This window comes from Parasteatoda tepidariorum, chromosome 4 (assembly GCF_043381705.1).
Source record: "Parasteatoda tepidariorum isolate YZ-2023 chromosome 4, CAS_Ptep_4.0, whole genome shotgun sequence".
In the NCBI taxonomy this organism is placed as follows: domain Eukaryota; kingdom Metazoa; phylum Arthropoda; class Arachnida; order Araneae; family Theridiidae; genus Parasteatoda; species Parasteatoda tepidariorum.
Window position 1 is genome coordinate 38,092,846 of NC_092207.1, and position 26,895 is coordinate 38,119,740.

At 29.0% G+C, this 26,895-nt stretch overlaps 1 protein-coding gene across 2 annotated transcripts in view; it reads left to right on the plus strand.

The window, feature by feature from the left end:
* Positions 1 to 24,144, plus strand: part of LOC107444494 (irregular chiasm C-roughest protein teiresias) — a 60,016-nt gene extending 35,872 nt beyond the window's left edge. Inside the window, exons 2-10 of one of the 2 annotated variants that reach the window (XM_016058644.3) lie at positions 8,843 to 9,157; positions 10,633 to 10,794; positions 13,111 to 13,299; positions 15,451 to 15,720; positions 16,740 to 16,826; positions 17,788 to 17,963; positions 20,681 to 20,861; positions 21,663 to 21,761; positions 24,033 to 24,144. In XM_016058644.3, coding sequence (XP_015914130.1) covers positions 8,843 to 9,157; positions 10,633 to 10,794; positions 13,111 to 13,299; positions 15,451 to 15,720; positions 16,740 to 16,826; positions 17,788 to 17,963; positions 20,681 to 20,861; positions 21,663 to 21,748 — 1,466 coding nt within the window. In that variant the 3' untranslated portion in view covers positions 21,749 to 21,761; positions 24,033 to 24,144. The remainder of the gene's footprint in view (positions 1 to 8,842; positions 9,158 to 10,632; positions 10,795 to 13,110; positions 13,300 to 15,450; positions 15,721 to 16,739; positions 16,827 to 17,787; positions 17,964 to 20,680; positions 20,862 to 21,662; positions 21,762 to 24,032) is intronic. The other variant, XM_016058645.3, reaches the window with a different exon arrangement.
* Positions 24,145 to 26,895: the final 2,751 nt, after the last annotated feature.

A 26,895-nucleotide genomic window follows, 5' to 3' on the forward strand; every position in this document is an offset into this window, starting at 1 on the left:
TATATTTTTAGATTCCAGGCGTACAGCAATGCTAAACAGGATGTACAAATCAATGAATTTCAAAACATTATTTTTACTGCAGTATTAACCTATTGTAAACAAAATTTTCTTATAAAAATATAAATAAAAAAAGCAATATTTTAGAATATTTTGGACGAGAACGATAAACTCTTAAATTAAGCATATTTCTGTTGCCAAAAAATAAACTAAACTTTCTAAAAACTGAAAGATGGAGAAAGATGGTTTATTTTGTTATTTGCTTTCATCGTTCCTAAACAGGGATGACATTTTTGGTGTGACGGACAGTAATTGGATAATAGAGGGGGTTCTTTATTGACCGAGAACTTGAAAAGTGTTTAAGGGCCTCTAGAGCAGATGGGTCAATTTATCTTTCGTTTGCGACATCCTCAATTTTGTATCCTTTCAGTAAAGGACCACTTATGTTCTTTTTAGGTACTTATGATGTTCTTTATGTTGTCATTCCAAAAGAGTCTGATTATATTAGAACAATTTGGTGAGATTAATATGTATGTTACCACTGGAGCTCGAAAGCCGTTAATTTGCTTATTACCGAGAGTAATCCATTAAAGTGCAGAATCACGAGTTTTGCAATACACCTAGGTATGCATTGATGGTTGTCTACAGTCTTTAAATTCAAAAGTATGCTTTACTCATTCTATCAACTAATTTGTCGATTGTTTGATTAGATTTATTAACTTGATTCTTTAGATATTGAACAATAAATCTATGGCGAATCGTTAATTTCTTAATTTTAATAAGTCTTTGAGCAACTATGACTCAGTGGTTAAGGCATTGGATTGTCATTATGAATAATTATGGTTTAATTCCGGAAAACGGCTTAAAGAACTCCTAGCTTCAGATTGATGGGTACCTGCTTTTCTAGGAAGAAAAGGTGGCCGGTGCGCAATGTTGACCACATTGCTACATTCATGCCATTGATCGCGAAAATGGGAAGCCCTAACTCAATGATTCTCCTGGCTCACAATAGGCTGTTGCGGAAGAACTCGAATAATATTTTAAGCCGTTTGATTGTCTGTAATCCGGAATTACAGCTTTTAAAGTGATTAATGATTGATTTGTGCTGATTTTTTTACATTTTAGTTGATGGTTTGTGCCTTTATTTCCTAGATAGTGAAAATTAAATAAACACATTATGATAATTTATGCGCAGAGAAACGTTTCTCTTGTTCCAACAATGATCTTATTTTCCCCTTTAATGAGTGCCTAGTGGATACTGGTCAGATTATATTCTTACTTTGCAATTATCTAGGCGATTTGAGAAATTAAATAATTTATTTTAACTTCAACGGATCACATTATTTAATACGGAGATTAGCAAGATAATCTGTTGAATTATCTTGCTAATCTGTTAGTTAGCGGTTAGTGTTTTATACACTTTAACAGAAACATATATATGACGCATTTTAGATTTTAAAAAAAATTATTAACTGAAACTTTTGTTTAGTTTTTTTTTTTTTTTTTTTTTTTTTTTTTTTTTTTTTTTTTTTTTTTAAATTAGGAAAACATTCTGCTTTGTAGCAAGTGTGTTTAAAAATTTTGTTGAATAGTTGATAATGAAACTTTCATAAAGTAACATTTTAAATTTTTAGATGAATTTTTTTTTTTAGTTCAGAACATTTTAAAATGTAACGATATCATAACTGAAGCCATTTTGTTGCTAAGAAATAAACTTTTCCCCAGTTTTTTCTTAATAGTCTTTTAGATTCAGTTTTTTTAAATGTATTCAGTATTTATACAAATTAATTTTACTGACTGCAATTTCAGAACAAAGAAACAAAAAAAAATATACTTAAATATCAAAAATATCTTATTGATATAAAACAAAGAGTATAACAAAGAATGAACAGTTTTCAAAACCTGTGTTAATAAAATTTTTATTCATATATAACAGTGATATTCTACGAATACACATGAAGAAAAGCTCTGGTAAAATCGGAGTACTGCATAGAAATTATATAACCTATAACTTGGTAACGCCAATAATTCTGGTAAGAAAAACCGAAATATACGGAATTTAAACCATTCATTTAGTAATTTTCTCCTTCCAATGTTAACGGCATACCGGGAATTCTGATTTTAAAATTTATAGTTCTTAATACCAAACATTTAGTAAAAAATAAAAAGTAAGTTTAACCGTATAAATGGTTTTCATGCAATGTTCCATGGTATCATGATTAGATTACTAAATTTTATCTCATTATTATAAAACCATATTTTACTGTAAATTTTACCAAAATAATTATCAAAGGCCTTTGGTAAACTTACTGAGTTTTTTGGTATTTCAATAGAACCAGAAACACGGTAAATTTTTCCAGTTGTTGGTATTTTTTCAATTTGTTTTTCTCAAGTTCATTCAGGTTCAGTCAAGGTTTCACTTTGCACAGCTGAATCTCTTGACGACTTGTTTTAAAATTATTGTACATTTAAAAAAAATCCTAATTAGAGTTTTTTTAAAAATTAGTGAAGTGAATGTTAGAAGTTTTTGAAAAAAATGTTACATGCGAAATTTTAAACAGCATGAAAAAATCATAACATTTAGGTAGCATTATTACCATCATTAATATTTACGTTAATTAGAGGTATTACATACTAAAAATTAAATTTATTATATTAAGTTTTTGAAAAAAGACAATCGAATTACTTTTAGTTTGTTTTAATTTTAAATTATTCTAAATGTTATATACATAACGAACATGAATAAGAAAATTTATTGTTTTGGAAAAAAAATCTTTTTTCTGTAAAATTTACTGCTCTTTTTAATTGTATTTAAAAAAAGATATGTAAAATTTACTCCTTATATACCATTATTAAACCATTAGATGTTATTACCATAATATAGATTATCTACTGCCATAAGACTGAAAGAAAGTCTTCAATGTACATAATGTGTGTAGTAATTGTAGTTCAGTAATTAAATACATAAAATATAACTAACTTTGTAAAATTTTATTATGTTTATGTATATTTACGGATAAATTAAAATAAATTGGCGTATAAACTTTACCTGATGATTCCCTTTTTTAAGAATAATTAATTAATTACACTTTGAAAATTAAATAGGAACAGCGTGTTTTTTAACCCAATTATTTAGAAAAAGTAAAGGCTTTTATTGAAGTTCTACTTTAAGTACTAATGTCTAAGAATTTATATTATGTCGATTAAACAATTACTCATTCACATATTCCGGGAAGTTAGTTAATTTCAATAATATAATAATTCTTTAGAAATGAATTATTTCAATGGCTACTGGAATTTTTTAAAGGATCTCGCTAAGTCTATTGGAATAAAATCTCTTCACTCCATAGCAATTAAAAGCTCTATTTGGAACTTGATATTTTCACTTCATTGCTAAACAAGCAGTCAATGGTGTGTTAGAGGACAAAGAACAAAGAACATACAAATGTATTCATAAAGAAAAATACATTTAAAGAATTGAAAAGTAGATGCCTTGTTTGTGAACAAGTTGAGAAGTTCCCTTGAAACTTTTATTTTGCAGAGAAGAAATAGATGTATTATTGTCTTACGCACTTAAAAAATCCCAATGGTCTTAATTTTTAGCAATTGTTTTCTAAAAGAAATCAGAGAAATAAGAGAATGGATATATTTTTTATATAATGGGACAAATATTTTAATTGAGACGTTTATTTATTTAATTTTATTTATTTACATTGTTTTTACGTTTTACCAGCTTATTACATTTCTTTTTATCATATTAAGCAATCGTAGCTTTAAAGAGTACTTTTCGAGAGTAAAGGAATTCACTTATTTTTTCTTTATTTTTTTATTCTATTCCTACGTGTTTAAAAAATAACTAAAATAAGAAAAAAGTTGATAGAGGTTTAAATTTTTTGGATACTTTTTGCATTCGCTGCGGAACAAAAAAATCTCTAACACCGTAATTTTTAAAGTAATAATCACCATAAAATCACTGAATCACTCTAACTAAATAAATATCACTGTAAAATTTAGGTCACAATAATTTACGGTTAAAAGGATTTTACAGTAAATATGCATTTTACGGTCAAAATGAATTTTACGGATAATGCACCCAAAGTGCCGGTACTTTATACCGTTAATTTAATCCGGATCCGCTCTCAATGTAAGGTACTTAGTATCATCAGATTCTTTTTTTTTTCAATGTTAATTTGGAAGAAATAATTACAAAATACTGAATTGGATAATTTTTTTCATTTTAATTGCTATTTATTTTAATATTATTTATATTTTATTTATCCTCCGCACTTTTGAACTGTTCATACGTATAAAAAATAAATACTTTTTAGTGTGTGCACAAGTTATTTTTTCGACTTGTTCTTCTGATTCCACTTTCTGTAGACAAAAATAGAAGGCATGTAATAACAACTTCTTCACACATGCAATCACGCACACTACTAGAGTAGGGAAAAACTCTTTTTATCTCTTTTTTTATCTCGAAAAAACTGCTATACTTTGACTACCGTTAAGGTAAGATGGGATTTTCACTCAACTCTTGAAATTGGATTTTTCCACTCTGCAGAAGAGGTTGAAAATGGTCAGTGCTCAAGAATTTTAGTTTCTCTCGAGTATCTTTAGTTTGTTCACAAAGTTTAAATTATTTTTGCGGGAGATTATATTACAATTACTCTGATAAAAACATTTTTTTCTTATAAATTCAGAAAAAAATATCCTTCTGCAACTAAATTAATTCAACGTGAAAAAATATATCATTAAAAAAATATATAACACACAATTAAAATAACTTTTGCATTTTGAATTTCATACTTTCACGGTAATGCGGCAATAATCACCAGAATTTAAGGTGGCATTATCTTTTACCGAAAGCATTTTTACTGGAACATATTACATAACAAAAAATCTGATATAACGTAATTTTCACTGCAATAATTATTGGAAAATCACTAAATTACTCTAATTAAATAAATGATACTGTAAAAATTATGGTATATTTTACGATAAAAATGGATTTAACGGTTAAAAGGATTTTATGGATGATGCCGGTTCTTTATACCTGAATGAGATCGGAAATTTTTTTTACAGTGTATGACCAAGACAACAACAGTCGTTAGAAGTAATAAATATCGTAACATTTATTTGCAGGTTATAGTCATAATATATAAAAATATTTACGTATAAGCTATGATCATGAAACAATTACGAATATATTCTATCATAACTTTTTATATTTAATTTCAATCAAAATACCATTTTGTTAACATTTCCAAGAAAAAATATTCAAATTTCCTGGAATATTTTTCAATTTTAATTTTTTGAAGATTTAAATTAGATTAAGAACTAATCTAAAACGAATGCATCCATAATTTAAAGTATTCATGGCAGTAATGGAAAATTGTTTTTATTCCAGAGCAAATCGTACATAAAAGAAATTGGTAAAATATCTTGTTTAGTGTTGTTTCTGAGTTTTTTTGGGAATTGATTTAGTTCTGATATGATTTTAATTCAATTTATGCTTTGGATCACTGCATTTAAATTTTAAAATAATGTCTGAATAATTGATTCGATAGGATTTATTTCACATAGAACTTAATATAATTTAATATTATAATTTTTTTCTATATGATTTTGGAGTTTTTATTCGTATAAAAATTGTCGTTAATGCTATACTAGATTTAGTGTTTTATGAATTTAAATATCAATTTACGAACAGAAATATTTTTACAAGTAACTGTTACGGAGAATTTTCATTCTAATTCGATTGTTCGTTAAAAAAATAATATTAATAATTTTATTCATGAAAAAATGCAATACTTAATAAAACAATATTTCCGTGTACTGCATTATATTCTCTTTTTATTTTTTATATATAATTTATTTATTTCAACAATTTAAATAAATGTCAGATGGTTTGTATTCTATCATTTTTTTAGTCAACATTAAGTAAATCATAAATTTTTTTCTGATTTTATCATTGATTTTATTGTGACACGAATCATTTTTGGAAAAACTGTATTGCTTACATTTATGATAATTATAAGTCTTTTTATGATATTTTAAGGAAAATTAAGATTGTGTCTCTGATTAATTATGTTTATTTATTAAATATTAGAAAACTAATTATTTTATTTAATATTGAACTTAGTTGTACCATTAATCTTTTTTTTAAAAGAAATATTATAAATTGTAATAAATATAATTTGTTTCATTAATCTTTTTATATATGAGTCAGATTATTTGTGTGTATTTTTATTCCTCCCATCCATTATAAACACACATTAAGTAGTTAAAAAATTTCTTATTCCTGAATTCATTAGTGTCGCGAATCGTTTTTGCAATATCCTTACGAAAAAAAGAAGAGAACAAACGGAAAAAAGAGGAGAAAAAGAGAAGAAGAAAGACAAAAAAAACCTTATTATCACTTTATGAGAATTTATCACTTTCTTTTTTTTTCTGCATCTCAAAGCTGGTAAAATGATTAATGGCTGCAAATACTCGATTTTGTTTCAAATACATGTTGAAACTTTCAAGTATTTTTTGTTTCATATATCGTCTTTAAGACGGTGTCTTTTATCGCATTTTTTCTTCCTTCTTTTTTCCTAGCTTGACAGAATGAGAATTAGTTTTCGGAAAAGGGAAAAGAATCTGAATGGTTCGACGAATTACTTTAAAGAATCACGTAAATGCATTTAAAAGTTGTTGTGATAGATGGATGCATATTATTTAACTCTAAAAATAATTTTAAAAAAAATTGGCACCATGAAAAAGAATTGAAAAGAATTATTTATATGCTTTCTCTAAAAAAAAATGAATATAAACTGCTTGATTCGGGGCACAAAATAGTATTCAGAAAATATAAACAAGAAAAATTCCAATTAGTTAGTTTAACTGAATTCAATATATGCGATTATTAAGTAAGCAAATACAAAGAGAACTAGTTCTATAATCGCGACTTGTGCTTACTTCCCTCGCTTATCTTGTTTTGTATTTCGAAAATGCTCGTAGACTAAACTAACAATTATTAAAATTGTTTGGTATTAAAACATTACTGTGACGCAGAAAGCTTATACGTCTTAGTTATTAAATTAGTAATACTATTAGTTATATAAAAATCGATATTTTGATTTTACATAAAAAATACACTTAATTTATCGAGTAAAACTGTGCGTGCACTGTAAAAAATTCCGGATCAAATTACGGCAAAATGCACTGTCATCCTGAGTGCAACATCCATAAAATCCATTTTATCGTAAAATCTATTTTTACCGCAAAATTTTATAACGTAGTTTTCGCATTAATATTTAATTACAGTGATTCGGGATAAATATTACTGAAAAAATTACGGTACATTAGCCCTTTCGTTCCGTAAAAATTTACTGCAAAGAAGTTTAAAACTATGCAAGATCAGCTACATAATATGCAAATACCGTGTATTTTACCTTAATACCTAAAATTCAGTTTTTTCTGTAAAATTTTATGGAACAAAAAATGTAATATACCGTAATTTTTTTACAGTTATATTTATTGTAAAATTTCTGAATTACTGTTGCTAAATAATTATTACTTGAAACTATACGGTATAATTTCTTACAGAAAAAATAAATTTCACAGTAAAAATAGTTTTACGGATCCTTCACCCAGGATGCCAGTACTTTTTACCGTAATTTGATCCAGATTTTTTTTTAGTGTAATCCTGTTTGTTTTCCTTAACTTTATTCTTCTTTTTTCTTTAAAAAACCGTGCTAATGCTTTAAATACGTCTATCAGGACTTGGAAATTGAGAGTTAGAATCAGCATGGTATTAGTTAAATTTGAATGGTTTAAAATCAAAGTTCTTTAAGAAAAAAATATTATACTGCGTGGGTTTTTGTTCCATTTTTAATTGTTTTCTATTGCAAAACTGATCCCTCAATGGATTTTTATGCAGATTTTAGTTATATTTAAAGTTGGACAAATAAAAATGATTTCTATTAAATGTAATAAGCATGTAATAAACAATATTATAATTACTTTATATAAATAGTGTCTCTTTATATATTATTGTCATCCCCCAGCAAGAAAGATATTCAACCCTTTTCCTAGATTACTTTAGATATATGTGTGTAGACTGATTTATTTATTTAAAGTTATTATCCTGACAAAATTCCTGTTTTCTAATTTATATTGATTTGAATAACGTCATCCCTTTGTAGTTTCATTGAAAATGCAGAGTGTTTAATTAGTACCCACAATATGTATTTTTCGAAACATTGTTTTCCCATTAGGGTTTGCAAATATGTATTTAAGAGAATGAACAGCAAATATACTATCATACCTTTAGAAACTTTTAATGCTAGAGGGGAGACTTAATCTGAAATCGAGATTTGTTTGATGGCTGGAAAAGGTGAAATAGGGAGAAACGTGATTATCAAGAATTATTTTCCAATTTCATCTAACAATTAAACTGATTTGGGAATATTTAACTCCATTTTTTTAAAAAAAACATCTCGAATGATTTGAAAAATGTTATCAGTTAAGATAAATTTGCTCCTCTCAAATACTTTTTAATTTGCTTCTATTATTAAGAAAGATTCTGAAAATACATCATAAGTTTCAGTACGGTGAATCATATACAGCCTGAATTAGCGTTTTAATTTACTCGAATATGCTTCTGTTAGAGTACTATATTTTTAATATGTTTTTATCGCAATTTTCATATAAAAATCGTAAACCAATTTAAAAATTCAAAATAATTTAAAAATTCAAAATAATTTAAAAATTCAAAATAATTTAAAAATTCAGAATAATTTAAAAATTTAAAATAGTTTGAAAAGTCGAAACAATTTAACCTATATTTTTTTATATTTAGGTTGCATTCTTCAGATGGTTTTCTGCATGGAAGATTCCTCGTTGGAAAAGACGATACAGGTTGGTGAAAGTATCAGTATCCCTTGTCCATTGTCTACACCAGGAGGTAGTGTTCAATGGCTCCAAAATGGAGCTCCTATAGTTCTTGATCTAGTTTCCTCCAAGAGACGTCACTGGAATATCTCACCTGATGGCACTGCTGCGCTAACCATAGCTGATGCTCGCAGATCTGATGCAGGTCGTTGGGATTGTAGGGAGTTAGGAGCTGATGGATCAGTTCGTAAAGTAGCCAAAGTTTTAGATCTCGTAGTCGGGAGTAAGTAATAGGTATTTTTGAAATTACATTTAGGACGAAAGAATAGTTTAAGTAACAGTTTGAATTAGACTTAAAGAAAGTATTTTTAATTTTTGATTAGTTTAATTAAAAAGATTTTATACTGTTCAAATTAACTGCATGCGGTATTTTAAAATTAATGTAATTGATGTGTTCAATTAATGTGCTCAATAGAGAAAGTTATTGTTTACATGAAATTATCTTGATCAATCTAAACTCTTTCCTTAATGCTATTTATGTCAACCTCGATATCGTTAATAATTTTTACTTGTAACTATCATGTCAGATGTTAATACATAATTTGATATCTAGTAAATCTGTAAATATTAAAATAAATTATGAGCCAGTTAAGAAGTTTTAGAAATTTCATAAAAGTAGTCTAGGAAGATTAATTAAGCGAATATTCAACATTTTCAAAACACTCTTAGCTATTTAAACATTTTCTAATTAAATTTGTGATTTTTATTGACCTCTATGAAAAATTTTATACTCTAGTTCTGCATTAATGATATGATAGTAAATTAAAAATCATGGTTTGTCCTCAAACTTTTTAAGTGTTCATAAGATCGACGCTCTGACGAATGCAGTAATTGTGTATGTATACATTAGCCTATAAATCCTTACACCCAACTTTATTACCACGAAGTTATATATAATAGATAATCCTCCTGCTTTGTCATTAGTTTACATAATATTTTTCTTAATTTTCAAATCAGTGACTGTTGCTGAATTACAGCAAACATAAATATTTGATGAATAACAAATTAATTTCAAAATAGCTTCTTGCATAGCAAATCTGGCTTTACTATTCTTTTTAGCCATGTCTAAGAATGGTTGAAGATACTTAGGCTTAGACCGATTGCTTTAGGGATTTAAAAAAATGAAAAATAAATAAAAATGTAAATGTGTTTGAAGCTCCGTCTCCAGATATCTTTGCCGCTCTTCTCTTAAACATACATGACTAATAAACTAAGTCAAAGAAATTCTATAAAAGACGTGTAAAAATTACAGCAGAAGAAATTAAATAATTTTGAAAAATGTCTTTTGAAATAGCAAAACACGATTTTTTTTAACTTCAGACATCTTATGAAAATTTCTTAACGTTCGAGTTTTAAAGAAGTGTTTATATTCTAGAAATGGACATAGTTTGATAGCAAATTGCCTCAATTATTTTATTATCAATGATGTCTTCGGTTATTTTAAAGTTCTTTCATTCGTACCATATTCATTCATCAAGGCAAATCTATGTAGTAATTCATCACATTCGTGTTCCAACAAGAAATCAGATTGAGAAAATTAATAGAAAACTTCAATTCTTTGACAAAATGTTTAGTTCTGTTTCAATTGCACTCATTGTTCCTTTGTTTATGAAATAATTTACAATGTAGTAAATTACTAGGTAGCTTGACGAGTGTAGCTCTTCATTTTAAAACCATACTCTACTAAAATAAGTGTAGGTCCTTTTTCTTCAGATTCTCCATCAGATCCTTACCTGGAGTTAGAGGGACGGAGATTAGTTCATCAAGCGACAGTCACAGTCAGAGAACCGCAGAAGCTTTCAATACATTGCGTTGTTTCAGGTGCAATTCCACCAGTTCGACACATCCAGTGGTCCATAGGTGCGGCAAGTCACTTATCTATCTATCAAACATTTTCATCAATCTATCTAATTAATAACTGTATGTTGAGTTACCAATGATAATGGTAATTTATTAGTAGCATTGATAACTTTAAAATTGTTTTTACTTATTAATTAACTAATATTAATTTCTTTTACTAAGTTATTCATAGCTGGTATTAATTACGTTTAATTTAGCTAGATTACTTTTCGTGTAGTTTATTTTATTTGAAAAAGCGAGCGTTGATTTTGATGCAAGAGGACATGGGTCAAACTTTGTAGCCTTGAAGCATTTGTTTTTTTTTAACAAAACAGGAAGAAAAATTATAAAATGTGTAACATTTTATTTAATTATCAAACATTTTAAAACATTTTAATTAATTATCAAATTGTAACATGTGAAATAGGAAAAATGATTTTACATAAAAGCTGTCTTAAACATTTGATATATAAAGGGGGAGGAACAATTAATTTTATTCGATGCCCAAATAAAATTATAATCATGTACTTGATTATTCATCCGTTAAATCTGACAATACTGTTTCTGATCTTTATATTTCATTCTTGCAACTCAAGTGGTCATACAATTTCAAAATAGACGGCAACTAAACTTACATATCTATTTTTAGACATCATCTTCTTCTTCTTCTTTCAAATCCCCATTTCTAGCCTAGCTAGACAAGGTCCATGAGATTGTTCACCTTCAAAAAGTCTAAAACAAGTAAGGGTCTTTCAATAAGGTCTTGTTTTAAAAGACCGAGGCAGTCCAGTAGATGTTCAGGGGATGCCTGGGCCGAAGAGCACTTGGTACAGAGGGCAAAGCACTTTTCTCCTCCAGAGTACCTCAGTGATTTCAGGTGTCCACAGCGGAGACGTGTTATGGCGGTTTGAGACTGACGGTCTTTGTCAGTTGTCATACAGCTACCCGGTCTGGTACCCTGATAGCAATTGTGACTGGGTGGAGTGAGCCATGCTGATTTATTTTTGGCTTCAGCAATGGAAAAGAGCTCTGAGGAGGTAAAAAACATTGGAGGCGCAGTGGCCTCAGCTGCACCTGCCTTGGCAAGACTATCTGCCATTTAATTGCTTGATATATCTACGTGTGAGGGTATCCATTGTACGTGAATTCGACAATATTTGGAGAGGTGTAAAAGTTTATAAAGGATGTTCGTGCTAGTATTGTCCCTCCCTGTGTGCCAGCTAGCCAAGTGCTGAACAGCGCTTCTACTGTCGGTAAGGATCCAAATCTCTTTCGGAATTGAAAGAGACAGTATTGAGGCAAGTCCATCATCAATGGCGATAAGCTCGCTCCTAAAAACGGAACAGTGGTTGGGATTCCTTTTCTGGGTCTTCATTTCGCTCAACTGGTTTTTAGACATTGCAAGCATTGTGTATTTTTAGTGAGTTTAAAATATCTAATTTCCAGGGATTTTACTTCATAATATAATTTATTTGCATAATCAGATAATTTATATATGAGGCATTAATTTGGTGAAACCAATTTTTAATTTGGTGTTTAAAATTAAAATCTTTGCAATTTTTTTTAATTTTTAGCTTTATACCTGCAGTGTTTATTGTTGTTATTCTCTAAAACTTCTTGAAAACTTGCTGAATGAAAAAGAGCTATGCAGTTTATCTTAAAGCAGACTTGCTTCCTTGATATGAAATTTATCATGAATAAATAAAGCTTGCATCTCATTGCAGAATTTCCACAAATTTCTTCTATTGCAACAATGAAAATTGCGTATTTTCCATTTTACTCAATTTAAATTAGATTTAACTGTGTTTTTTATGCCAAGGAAAATAAAAAAAGCTATGGTTTCAATATCTAACAATGAAGGCAAAACTATAATTTAAACTATGCATATAATTTTCAGTAATAGCTTTGAAGTTATTGAGCCTTTTATAAAATCACCAGTTAGGTCATATTTTTCCCCTATATGAAAATTATCACAATTAATGAAAAATTCAGTTTTTTTCCAACTTTTAATGAGCTCAGGCAATGCATTGTTAAAGTAGATTTTAAAGTAAGAAAACAGACTATCAACGCTTTTCCTTTTTCTCAGAACTATGACTTTTTTCATATCGACGTTTGTTTGTTTGTTTTTTCATATCGAATTGACAGTGGTTAAACATAAGCCGAAATTGATCTAACAGTTATGACTAACTATTTCGGACTCATAGTAGCGAACTCACGGTTGGGAAAATCAACACATCAAATGTAGCCAATATGATTTAAAATACACAATCACAAAATGTATAATTAAATTAAGTAATTAAAGAAATACAATATGTTAAAACTTTTTATTTTTATTAGGTGAAGCCAATCTGACGTCGTCAAGTGAATTGTTTGTAGAGTTTTCAGCGGAAGACGATGCTTACACAAGTCGAAGCGTTCTTGCTCTAAACGTCACAAGAAGAGTGCACAACAAAGAACTCATATGCCGAGTGCATCACGTATCGTGGCTGCAGGCAGCTGCGGTCAGCGCTTCACTTAATGTTTTATGTAAGTTAAAACTCGTTCATTGAACTATGTACTATAAATATTATGTTAATTGCACTGTTGCAAAATTCTGGAACGAATTAACTTATGTAGTACCGGAATATTTTATTATAAAATCCAACTTTACCATAAAATATTCTTGGCCCTTCATCCCTGGAAAAGGCTTTTCTCAAGCTTCCCTCATCTCGAAACCTCTGATGCTCCCTACTGCCTTGCCGGTAAATTAGATTGAGATGATTTATCACTGCCTTCATGTCAAGGGCTTATCGCCAATGAAACTCATAAAGCAAAATCACAGCGAGAGTAAGAGCATATACACTCTTCCCCATTTTATAGCGGTTTGTTTATAATCCTTTTCGCAAATTTTTCTTCATAATTGTTATTTCGCATTATTTTTCATAGGAATTTCTTACTTTTAAAAGTATAAGTATTTCTTAAAAGGAATATTCATTTTTAGAAACCTGATTTAAATTTTAATCAAATTCTTGTTTTTAAAAATATTGTATATTTTTTTAAAAACATTATTTGATTTTTTACAACTGAATTTTACTTTTAAATATATGGCATATTAAGTACAAATTCTAATCTTTTACATATCTTAACAGTCATATTTTTTATTTAATTTCAATCAAGCACCTAATATTGATGATTACCGCTAATATTATTATTTTTTCCAAAAATTACTGCGTTGAAGTATATTAAAAGCAAAGCTACACTAAAGTAGCACATTTTGAAAAATGAGGTTAAGTACTCAAACTTTTAATTAAGTTAACTCTGATACATGGTTTTAATTTATATAGAAGATACTTCAATGACTTTGGACTGTGGAATACTTTTTTACGATAATTTAAATTTTTTTAATTCAAACTAAGTTAAGTGATGAACTTTGAAAAATCTTCATGGTTTAGTCCATTTACAATGTAGTACTCATCGATTTTCAATTTTTAGTAGTTAAGTACCCAAATTAGGAACTGAACCACAATAGTCTATCATAATTAGTCATATGATTAAGTCATTTTTTATTTAATTATTAACTAAGGGAAGTATTGGACCTTGAAAACCTCTCACGGTTATTACAATGATATACATAATTTAAACCATTAACTGTAAGTGATTTTTTAATACTGTGATCATCAGAAGTAACATAGATCAGAAAACAAATCAACAAAACATATTTTGGGCTTACAACTATCAATTTTCAACTACGTAGCCCTGAAATTTTGAATCCAGCCCAAAAAACAAGGAAACCCCTCAAGAATTGTTACAAGCTAGCTTTCTTAGAGGACATTTTCGATGGATTTAACACACAATTGTGTTGCAAGGAAAATCACGAAAAATTCCCATGTTTAGTCCAACGGCAGGGGGATTCTAACCCATTATCCGTCTACCACTGAGGATATTTCACGTCAGTACTGTGGTCGGCGCGAGCTGGAAGCAAAATTGGTATTAACCAGAAACAGCTGGGATTCGAACCTTTGTCCCCTTATTGGGAGGTGAACGCTTTATCAACAAAAATCAAAAAATGATTTTTTTTTTTATTTAGCAAGTATAAAATTACTCGAAATCAGATACCCTTTCAGTTAATTTGTTCATTTTTATCCCAATATTTTTTTAATGTGTTTAGTAATGTTGAGAAAGTGCAACATCCAATTTTAGAATATTCATAAGTGCTTGAAATGCGAGTGGATACGATTCAGTTTTGCAGCCATTTTCTGAATTTTTGTATGATCTTAGAAATATCAAAAAAAAATATTCTTATGCGACCCACATGTAGTGTGTTACGAGGATTTTCGCAAAATATTCTAAAAATATAACATTATAAAACCATATGGATCCAAAGGAATAAGTAAGTGTGTCTTAATTTCCATGAAAAACTATTAAAATTTGAACACGTAGACATAGTCACAGACAGTTTCATCAGACAAAATTTGCATGGCCCTTCGTATAGCTTACCTATATGTAAGGTGACCTGTGTTAAACATAGTATAGGCGATCGCGTCTGTTTTTGAGTTTACTTTCTATGCTTCATTCATTCATGATAGTACATGAAATAATAAACAGATGCAAATTCTTACTGCTCTTTGTAATGGGTGCTAAAATTATGATGATAATAATATGATGATGATATTAATAATAATTAATAATTACGTACAGATGACCCTTCATTTTCTATATCTCGAGAACCGGGTTTCGGGTTTCCACTTATGGAACGAATGAAAGTGTCTTTGCGTTGCGAAGTGGATGCCAACCCACCAAGTGAGCCAGTCTGGGTCAAAGATGATGGTCCACTTTCAGTCCAACAAGACAAGCTAGGGTATCTTAACTTCACTTCTATCGGACATGAACATGCCGGATGGTACAGATGCACCACGAATCATGAATTTGGAACATTTGCATCTTTTGGCTATTTCCTGAACGTCCGCAGTAAGTAATATCTTTTTGTTAAATGCTTATTCTTGCGCAATGTGTGTCTGTTGCTCCTTTTTTCATTCTAAATAAAATTGCAAACTAAACGAAAGATCGACTACAATTGGTTCACTAACTATTCTTATTATGGTTCGTTATAGTTATTCTTTTTATGCTCTATTATTATTTTTTTATGGTTATTCATATTACGGTACAGTATTCTTATTATGGTAAATTACTATTCTTATTATTCGTTCATAAATTATTCCTATTATTGGTACATAAACTATTCTTGTTATGATATGGTATTCTTATTGTGGTTTATTGCTATTCTTATTTATTGGTTCAAAAGCTATTTTTTATTATTTTTTTTATTTTTTAATTGGGCTTATAGAGTTTTTAACAAACTTAAATCTAAAATAGCTCGTTTATTATTTTTAAACAATTAAATTTTAAACTTTGCTTTAGAAACTAGTTTTAAAATAGCATATAAGCCTTCCTTTAATAAGCAAGAGAAATTAAATTTTTATTGTCTTCAATTTTTATTCTTTAATTCTACTAAATCCATTAAATTTTATAACAGTGCCAACGAAAAAATTTACAATACTGTTTATTAATCAATGATAAATTAATAAATTAAATAGAATTCAACCATGAGTTTTTTTTTTAAAAAAAATATTAAAAGAAGCATTAAGAAGAGAGTTAACATTTTATATTTGGTATTTTTTAGTTTGAAAAATCTCTTCTATTTTGTACTGTAGAATCTAATATTTATCATTTTTTTAAAATTCTTCTGAATAATTAAAAGTTATTTTTAAGTTGTTTACGTGTCACTCATTATACTGTTTAGAATCAGCTCCTATCATACTTAGCTAAGAATGTACTTTAATGTTCCTAGCGTATATTTAAGTACTTTCTAAGATTTTTCAAGTCACATTTAAATGATGAATTTTAATACTTTTGTATTCCAAACAAATATTAATATGTTTTTATTTATCAATTATTAAGGTATATTTCTTTTCTGTTATATTTTACAGCCTTGGACCTTCCGGTCTCAACAGCATCAGGATCAAACATCCCAGCTGGTCTGGGTCAATCTGTAAATCTAAAATGCATTTCAGATGGTAATTATCTGTTTTATAAATTTCGATTAAGTATCCACCAAACATTCCAGAATGTAGTAGTTGTGATATTTTATTGACTATTTTCAGAAAAGTTAAGAAAAAAAATAACTTGATTTCAATTGCATAGAACATACACAATAATTGAAAAAGTTAAAAAGAATCTTAACGTAAATATTTTTTATCTGTGGAATTTTGATTTACTAAATTTAAGTTTTATCTTAATAAATTATATTTTTTAAATTAATGTTTACTAAATTACAGTTCTAAATTGTATATTATTAAAACAAATATTATAATTATAATAATTTCAAATAATTCTGTAATGCATTATACAAGAATAATGTTTCATATACAAATAAAGGGGAATTACAGTATCTTTGATCTTTGAGGTATAAAATAACGACCTAAAGTCTTTAGTATAGAGCTTGTTTTTTAGACAATAAAGTAGTTTTAAGTGCGAAAACCATCTAAGCATTTATCAAATGAGTAAGAATTGGAAATTCAGTTAGAGTCGTTTAATATATAAATTTTTTTCGTTAGACGGCCATCCGTTGTGTTTATAATTCTTGATATAGGTTAAAACTTTTTTTTAATCTGCGATTACGAAAATTTTTAATTTCTTAAATTTAAGTTTAATCTTATCAAAAATCTTATATAATCTTTAATATTATTTAACATTTCTCTGTTACATTACTAAATTGAATATTATTAAAATAAATTTTGCAACTCTACTATTTTCTTTATTGCACTTTTTTGCTACGCACGTTTGGCAAAATTTTGTTCTAGTGTTACTTGGTCAGAGAAAAATACATTAATCTCATGGGATCTTTTTTATATAGAGATTTTAAGCATTGTTTATGTTTTGTTTTCAAACTTTTATCAACATTTCTTCATTTTCTATTATTTTTTGTTCAGAGGAAGTGGAGCAAAAGGTAAAGTCGAGAGCATTCTTTTATTTCAGGTCGACCGGAAGTGACAGCTGTAAACAAATCTTTGATGGCTATAGCCGGAAGATCTGCTCTGCTGGCAGGACAGCTTTGCTCTACTCAAAAGCCCCTGAGGGTGTTGTGGATTGTACGACGTTTTGTTCTTCGTCCTGGTGATATACAACATCCTTACATAGCTTATAATCTCACAGTAAGAATACATTGCAAATTATTTATATGACTCACAGACTTGAAATTAAATGAAAATTAGTTATTTGCTGTTAAAAAAAATACGGAATTATCTAAAGTCGCCATAAAAGTATTTATTTATTCTTTGCTCGAAATTATTTTTTTACATCCTTCTTTTCTAAAAAAAAAGAAAAACTTTTCATTAATGAAACTTAGAACTTTCGTTAACTTTTAAACAATGTATAAAGTAGAATAAAATTAAAACTTTGAATTGTTTACATAATATTTTCTCCGGAGACACACGGATGTAACTGTAGTACACTGTTAGAAATTTCTCGGAAAAAAGGGTTAAATAACAATTTATTGAATGGTTATTTTACCATATTTAATCAACGCAGTCAAATAACCATAAATAAAATGGTAATCAAACTGTTAAGTTTGAGAAAACTGTTTTTTAACTGCTTTCACCCAATACGGTTAAACAATCAGAATTTTATCGCACCCACTAAAATCACCTAATGAAATCACTTAGTTCCTTGCAACTGCGTTCATATCATAGCCGAGCGGGCTTATCTGTCAATCTCATGACCGGCAGAACTGGAGTTTGAGTCCTAGTGTTGACACTACACTATTCCCTCCATTCCCTTCAACACATGAAGAATTTCCAGTGTCCGGCACTCTCCAATGCCCATTACCTTACGAAAAGCCGAACTCCTACGTCTAGTTAAAAAAAAAATTTTTCTTTTACGTTTTTGGAAAATGCCAGTTGTAAATGGCTAAAAAACCGTATAGTTTTGAATTCATGGCTTTATAACCCTACTTTTTGTAAATTATTTCAAAACCATAAAGGAAAAAAATATTCTTTACCGTAAACTTTACGGTTATTCGGAGGGACAGACAGCTGCCAGTTATTTTACCATAATTTTAGAATGAAAATTTTAACAGTGTAGGAAACTGGTAAATCCAGATCTTTTCAAAGAGTCAACAACATTTTGCAATACTCCACCTTAATTGGAAAAGTCACCACTATTTTCTACTCAGTCTATTACCTTTTCAACTTTTTTTAATGACCTCTAGTAGTTTTAAGCCGATGAGAAAATGCATCGATCTTAGCTCAAACAGCGCCTTTATTTCAGGTCGTTTGTAATAAGTTCAGTTACTGAAAGGCTATTCAGAAATTCCCTCATTCCGTGGACTATTATTCTGAATAACTATTTCTATTCAAATCAGTGGCAAAAAACAAGTTATAATGCAAAAGTGTTGAAATAAAAACTGTCTTCTGACATATTCAATTTGATTAAAGATATGTGACATGATTGTAATAAGCTTATGAAATATCTAGCTGAATTGAAAATATTAGAAACTCCAGCAATTAATGTATTGCAAAATGACGGCAATATTTGTAAAAAGCAAAATTTTAAAATTAGAATTTGTTAAATTCTACACTCCGTAAAACAAACTCATGAGCATTGTGTTTAACTGTTATTTGAATTTTTACGTATTTTTCTCTTTTTAATTTATATACATAAGAGTCATTTTGCATGCTACAACAATGAATAATTTATAATAATCAGAAGTTCTCTTACCTTGCCAGTTTTCCAGTTCAATTTCTATCATCTCTGGTAGTTCTTTTTTAATCATTGGCAGATTGAAGTATTCATTTTAAGTTTCCTACAACTGGGAGAGTATAAATTCGGCTTTTCACAGCTTTCAGTTAAGACTTTTTAAATTTTAATTGAAACTTCTCAACTGAGACATGAAATTATTGCTTGTGGAGTGATTACTTCTTGAGTAATTATTGCTTGGGTAATATTACTTATGTAAGTTTCTGTACTGACATAAAAATTCCATTTATGGTGGTAAGTAGGTCAGCTGGTCTTAGCTTAATTAGCTTAATTACCAATTAGCTTAATTCCAATGACAGTATATAGTTTAATTTGACTCATTAGTAAGTACGTATCTATGTTTCTACTTGCAAGCGTATATATTTTACGTTAGAAGCATAATATACACTGGTTGTCATAAATTAAGGGAATATACAAAAATAGCAATAACTCTCTCAAAAATAAGCCAACCCCAATGAAATTTGAATATGTTGTTAAATAAGAGTTTCTAAGTAAAACCGCGATGGCGCTGCCATGGAATGACGTCATCTGCAATGAGCATAAATTGATTGCAAGCCTGAGAATTTTGTTGTTTCAGAAATTATGAAATTTGAAATAGCCAATTTGTAACTATGTCCTCCCAATATCATTTATACAAACACAAAATTATTACAGCACCTGTAGCATTCCGATATTCTCTACTTGTTCATTTCTGGGCACATTGTTTGATTTTAAAGATAATTATTTAGATTTAAAACAAAGCATGAAAAAATAAGTTATTTTCTATCGAATAACGTTTTATTTTTACTGTTTTATGCTACGTTACCTGAAAATCTCTTCGAAGTTAGAAAGGTAACTTTCATTTCTTAATAATTAAAGAAAATAAATAATTTTAAATAAAATAAAATCTTGAAATAATTATTTCATAAAATTTTTATGCTTAACACTTTATTTTGCAATCTTAAAATAACCATTATCCCTATCGTTAAAAAAAATCTATTTCATTTCTCGGCTTTATAATGTTTGGTTAATATTCTTTGAATGGGGAATATTGGTGAATATTCTCTTCCTTATATAAAATAATTTGAGAAAATTCTAAGCTTTCAGAACACATAACAATATTTTCTTTTTACAGGAGACTGAGATTCCGAACTGCTACATGAGTGGCCTGGAGCTGCGCAGGGTTGAAGTTGAGGATTCTGGTGAAGTATTGTTGATAGTAAAAAATGTCAATGGAATTGCGGATGCACACTTCCTGCTCAACATCACTCAAGCTTCCTCTTTTTCTTCTTCTTCCTCTGCCTCTTCTTCACTAGGTAACAAGATTTAATTTACATCTTTGATACATTCTCTGTATTTCTCTTCAAAATAATATAATTTTAAGGAGTTGGTAGTCCTGCCTGATAAGAATATTTATAAAAAAAGATACCCAGATATTATTGTTTTAAATTATTTTTTCAAGAATATTTCGTTTTTATTAAAAGTATTTCTTTTGTTCGAAATAAATTTGTTTAGATCTTTCGTTTTATGCAATATTTAAGTACTAGCTTTTAATGGCGCTGAGTTAGCGCCATTCTAACTTTATCCCAAAGATACATATTTTATTTTTAAATAATTTTAATACCAAAATTATTTGTATTAAATTAGCTGTTTTTATACAAATTTAAGTGCTTCTTTTTTAGCATATTACATCATAAATATATAATAATAATAGTTTTATTTCAGATTTAAATTGCTTACCACATTCGTAATGCAGTAGTAAACAAATTATTATGTGTACATGCATTTAATTTTAGTACATGTATTTGTATTTTTTATACATTTTTAGTGACTTAAAATTCTTAATAGATTACTCAATTACTTAAATAATATAAATTACAAGTTGTTTTTTTCTCTTGGTTTATTAAATGCTTTGCTTAAAAGGAAATAAAATGAAAGATTGGTTAAAAGGTTTTTATCCAAGTTGAATTTGACAATCGGTAATAATTTAATCATGCTAATATTTATAAATTAATAAACTATTTATAAACAATATCAATATTCGTTAAATAATAATGTATCCAAAAAGAATAAATTAATAATCATTTATTTACTATCCAACTTGTTGTGCATTTCAGATTTTTCCATGTATTATTTGGTGGCCTTTATTAGTACTTTTTACCTTTCCTGGTTACAACACAGTCTGATATTAAAGTTCAGGTGACCCTCATTCAAAGGTAATTTTGTTTCTATTTTAATTTCGTAAACATAATCTACTGAAAAATTATAATCTACTGAAGATCTTTTATCAAGATTGTCATGTAAGATTAAAGGAAACCTAACCGGAATGTTTCAATAAAAAACAATATTCACTTCTGCAGTTTTGCAGAAGTAAGTAAAGCTTTGTAGTTTACTTCTAGACTCTTAAATATTAAGATTTTAACAGAACTTGAACAGTTAAAGCAGTGTATGCGAAGATTTTAACCACAACACAGAAGGAAAAGTTAATTCTCATGATATAGTTTAATTTGACTCATTAGAAAGTATATATGCTTCTACGTGCAAGTATATATGCTATTATATTAGAAGCATAAAATACCCATAATTAAGGAGTTGCCATAAATTAAGGGAATATACGAAAATAGCAATAACTCTCTCAAAAATAATGCAATTCCAATGAAATTTGAATATGTTGTTAAATAAGAGTTGCTAAGTAAAACAGCATAAACTAGTGGAGCTGCATTGTAGAGTTGCTAAGTAAAACAGCAATATATAAATTAGTGGAGCTGCATTGAATAAAGTCATCTGCAATGAGCAAAAAATTGCATGTTTAATCGCAAGCATGTGAATTTTGTTTCGTTTCTGAGAGATTTATGTGGATAAATTTGAGGTAGCCAATTTGTAACAATGACCTCCAAGCATCATTTGTGCCGATAACTATTTGGAGGCAGGACGAAGTCAGATAGTTGGGGCTAGATGAGATAATGTGAGTCCTTCAGTGATTCATAGACTTCTCAAACAATTTCTAACCATAGGTTTGGCATACAAAATGTTCATCCAAGGACGGTCAAATGCTGCGATGAGAGCTGATTATTTATCGTTATGTTCACAAAAGAATAGATCTGCCACTCCGAGCTAGCTCAAATCCTCCCTTAGTGCAGCCATCTGAAGATTGGTGATAACGTCTAGATGTCCGTAGATGTCTTCGCTAAAGTGGTTGGTTCGCTAGACGACCAGTAATTTCTGTGCCACTCTCGTTACGCTGTAGAAAAGAACCTTTGAGGTGGACGCAGCAGCATATCTGTTCTCTTCACAGAAGAGTTCAGGTTTAGCCTCCTTAGTGATAGTAAGTGTTGTTTAATTTGGAGAGAACCCGATATCATTCATCAAACATCCGTGAAAGAGATGCATGCCACGAAGGCAGTGTCTGTATGTGGTGTGGTATCCCTTTGGCTGGACGCCCGGACCTGCATGTCTTTTCACGTGAAACAGTGAATGCTCACGTGTATAAAGGTGACATCCTTGATGTTTATGGGAGCTCTTCTACTGGTGCAATAGGTGATGTTTTCGTGCAACAGAACAATAACGCCATTCCGCACAGGGCTCTCAACGTGGATGCTTATCTTCAGCAGCAAATGATTCAGTGCATGTTACCAGCTCGATCACCGGATTTGAATCATGTCAAGCATGTTTGGTATGCCTTAAAAATATGAATAGCTGCTCTCAATTCTCCACCTTCTCAGACCCTTGCCACGTTTGCAACTGTTTTGAAAAAAGCAATGGCTCGAGCTTCCTACAGTAGACAGCATATATGAAAGCATTGCTGTATTGATGCCATATGTTATTATATTCTACGCTGATGGTACTTTTTCAATTCCAAACTGATACATTTGACTTATTAATTTCATACATATGCTAATTTCTGGGAAAACTAGTGTTTCAGGATGTGACCAGCTCGATCACCGGATTTGAATCATATCAAACATGTTTGCTATGCCTTATAAATATGAGTAGCTGTTCTCAATTCTCCACCTTCTCAGACCCTTGCCACGTTTGCAACTGTTTTGAAAAAAGCAATGGCTCGAGCTTCCTACAGTAGACAGCATATATGAAAGCATTGCTGTATTGATGCCATATGTTATTATATTCTACGCTGATGGTACTTTTTCAATTCCAAACTGATACATTTGACTTATTAATTTCATACATATGCTAATTTCTGTGAAAACTAGTGTTTTCTGAATAAGGATTTTGATGTACTTATGATTAAACTGGGTAAACAACAGCATTAAAACAACAAATTTAATAAAACAAAATAAGTACAAAGTAAACATCATGAACATATTTCCAAGTTAATTAGCTGGTTAATGTAGTACAATTTGAAATCTCAGTCAATTTGTATATTTATTGATAAAAATACGAATGTATTTAATAATAAATACAAGTAATCTTAATGTTTAAATTGTTGATATTTCTATTTAAATATTTTTAATTACTTTATTTTTCAGGAAGAATAGTAAATGGATTCGCACTTGATGACATCAAAAATGCTGTAAAAGCGCCAAAAATATTTCACTCTTTGTAAATGAATTGTAAATAAATATTTTATTAATTATTTGACTTATAATGAGTTAATTTGTGATCGGTTGACGATGATTATTCCCGTAGCAGTTATTTTTTATTATATAATTTTATAAATAATAATTCCAGTTTACGCATTCTAATTGCTTAAAAAATAATTCATACCACACCATTTAAGACGATGCATTATTAATCGTAAAAAATAATAAATAATTATTGAATTTGGCTGTATCCAATTTAACGAAATACATAAATAGATGAACAAATATTTTTAGTTTTAGAGACATGGGGAACAACGCTAAGAGTAAAATTTTTATTAAAAGGCCAGTTCATACCAAATTTGATCCTCCAACTGACTTCCAAATCTTAAATATGACTCTTTATTTTATATTACAGATTAAGATTCTCCAGAAAAAGTAACCTTATATAATTTCAAGGTTGATACATTTTGTTTCACACAGAGCGCAGTAATCGGGAAAATTAAAATAGGGTACTAGCTGTTTAAAAAGACGAATCTCGAAACCTATTTTTAGATTTTTTTTTTGACTCTATGTGTTTGGAGATGACACCATTTTAAACAGTTCATACCCCATTTTAATTTTCTTGGTTCTAGTGCTATCTGTGAAGTAAAATGCATCAACTGTAAGTCAAATACGGATACTTTCTTCCGTAAAATCAGAATCTGCAATAAAAAATAGGGGTTCATATTTAAGATTTCAAAGTTACCAGCCATCCCGCCCCCAAGGAGGGCGGAAGATCATGTTTGGTACCCTTGAATAGTTTTTAAAAAAAATATTGAATGTTTCTATTTGCTCCTTTTTGATCCGATGCATAGTTTTCAATATATATATATATATATATTTCAAAATAGTCTGGTGCAGCCATCTAGCGTGTAAAATCAGAAATAAAAATAAATCTTGCACAAGAAAGAGATATATTTAAGCCTTTTTGGTGCATTGCATTTAGACGCTCTAGCCTAGAAATATCGCGGGCACACGAAATAGGAAACGAAGGCTTATCCCGTGATTTTGATGAGAGTGATAGGGAAGGATTAATATACACCTTTTATTGTTAGAGCTTCGTTTGATTTTTCTATCATTTCTACTCTCATTCCTGAAATTAACAACTGAACCTAACTGTACATCTATAATGTCTAAAGATGCCCTCTGTCCTTTCCCAGATTGTTTGGGTGTAGATCAATTAGACAACCAAAATCTTATAATATTATCTTAATTAATTTAAAGAGATATATAGTAGAGATTCGGTGATCAAATTTCTATGGTATTTTATTCTATTTGATTATTGAAGATATTTGATTAAATGGAACGCTTACTTGGCCATTATACTAATTCATTAGTTTCTTGGATTAGAGTTTCTTTTTCTTTATAAATTATAATTAAAGATATTTTGAAATACTCTTGCTCTTTTAATTAAACTAGGACACCTTATACCTACTAAAGAGTATCTTATACTCAAGCATACCTTTGGTTATGGGGTGCTTCTCAAAATATTTTAGGAGGCACTCTGGTTTTTCTAGTTATGAAGCTCTAGATATACATACGTTCTTATAAAGTTAACGCAAGAATGATTAAGCTCTTAAATTCGATCAAAATATTAAAAGCCAATACCTTCAAAAAGTTATTTTTTTAATAACAGAAATATTAAAAACGAGAGGGTCCAAAATTTCCCCTTCCGTCTTTTCTGCTTTAGTTAAAATTTTAAGCCCTAAATTTCTAAAAAAAATTAAAACTTTCTATTCAGGGCATGTTTAGAAAACAAATAAGATATAAAAATTAAAATTCATGCTATAATTACAAATTTAAAACAGGAAGTTATTTCGGATATTAAATTCTTAACTGCCGTCGTCCAACTACCTGAATTGAGTTTTCAAATGAATCGATAAAAAGCAGCTTTCTGAATGACATGTTAAGGTAAACCAATTATCTATCCCCTACGGGCAGAAGGTAACCCTGTCATTAAGTCTTCTTCAAACGATTTCTAAGCTTTCCTTCTCAAAGTTCCTTAACTGTTTCTCCTGATCAATACCAACCCCCCTCCTTTTATGCCTCTAAAGAAGTCACAGTTTGGGAAATATATTTTGCAGAACTTTTTTGCTGTTAGAATGATTAAACCAACAAATTAGTTCCAATTATTACTAAACAGTGTATCAAGTGCTGAAGCTATATTGAAATAGGCATATATTTACAAAAGAAAAATTTACTAATTTGTTTCTGTGGTTATCGTTTTTAAAAAAAATAACAAACACCGTTGTCATTGTTCCATTTAAAATAATAAACTCTATACACAGTAAATAGTAACTTAAATAACTTAGTATCATTAGCATAGTAACTGTAGAAATTATTGAATTATTTTAATCATCAACTCCTTGCATATTTTGGAATATTCAGCAAATTTAAGTCCAAAAATTTGTACATTGGAAATAGCAAATTAATAGTTAAATGAGACAAAAATAAATACGTTACAGGCCAATTACTAACCAGATCAAAACGAGTTATCAGAAAGACTACAGCTGTCAGAGGATAGATTAAAGTTATTAGAAATCAGTTTAACTTAACTATTAATCATCTACGTCTCGCATATTTTTGAATCTTCACCAAAATCAAGTCTAGACATTTTATTATTGGATGTTTCAAATCGTATAATTAAAACAAAAAGGAGACAGTACTCAATATTAGATAAATTGCAAGTATATTGGAGGAAGGGAGCAACGCATTGATTAAAGATATCAGAAACCAGTTGTATATATATATATATATATAAATTTATATA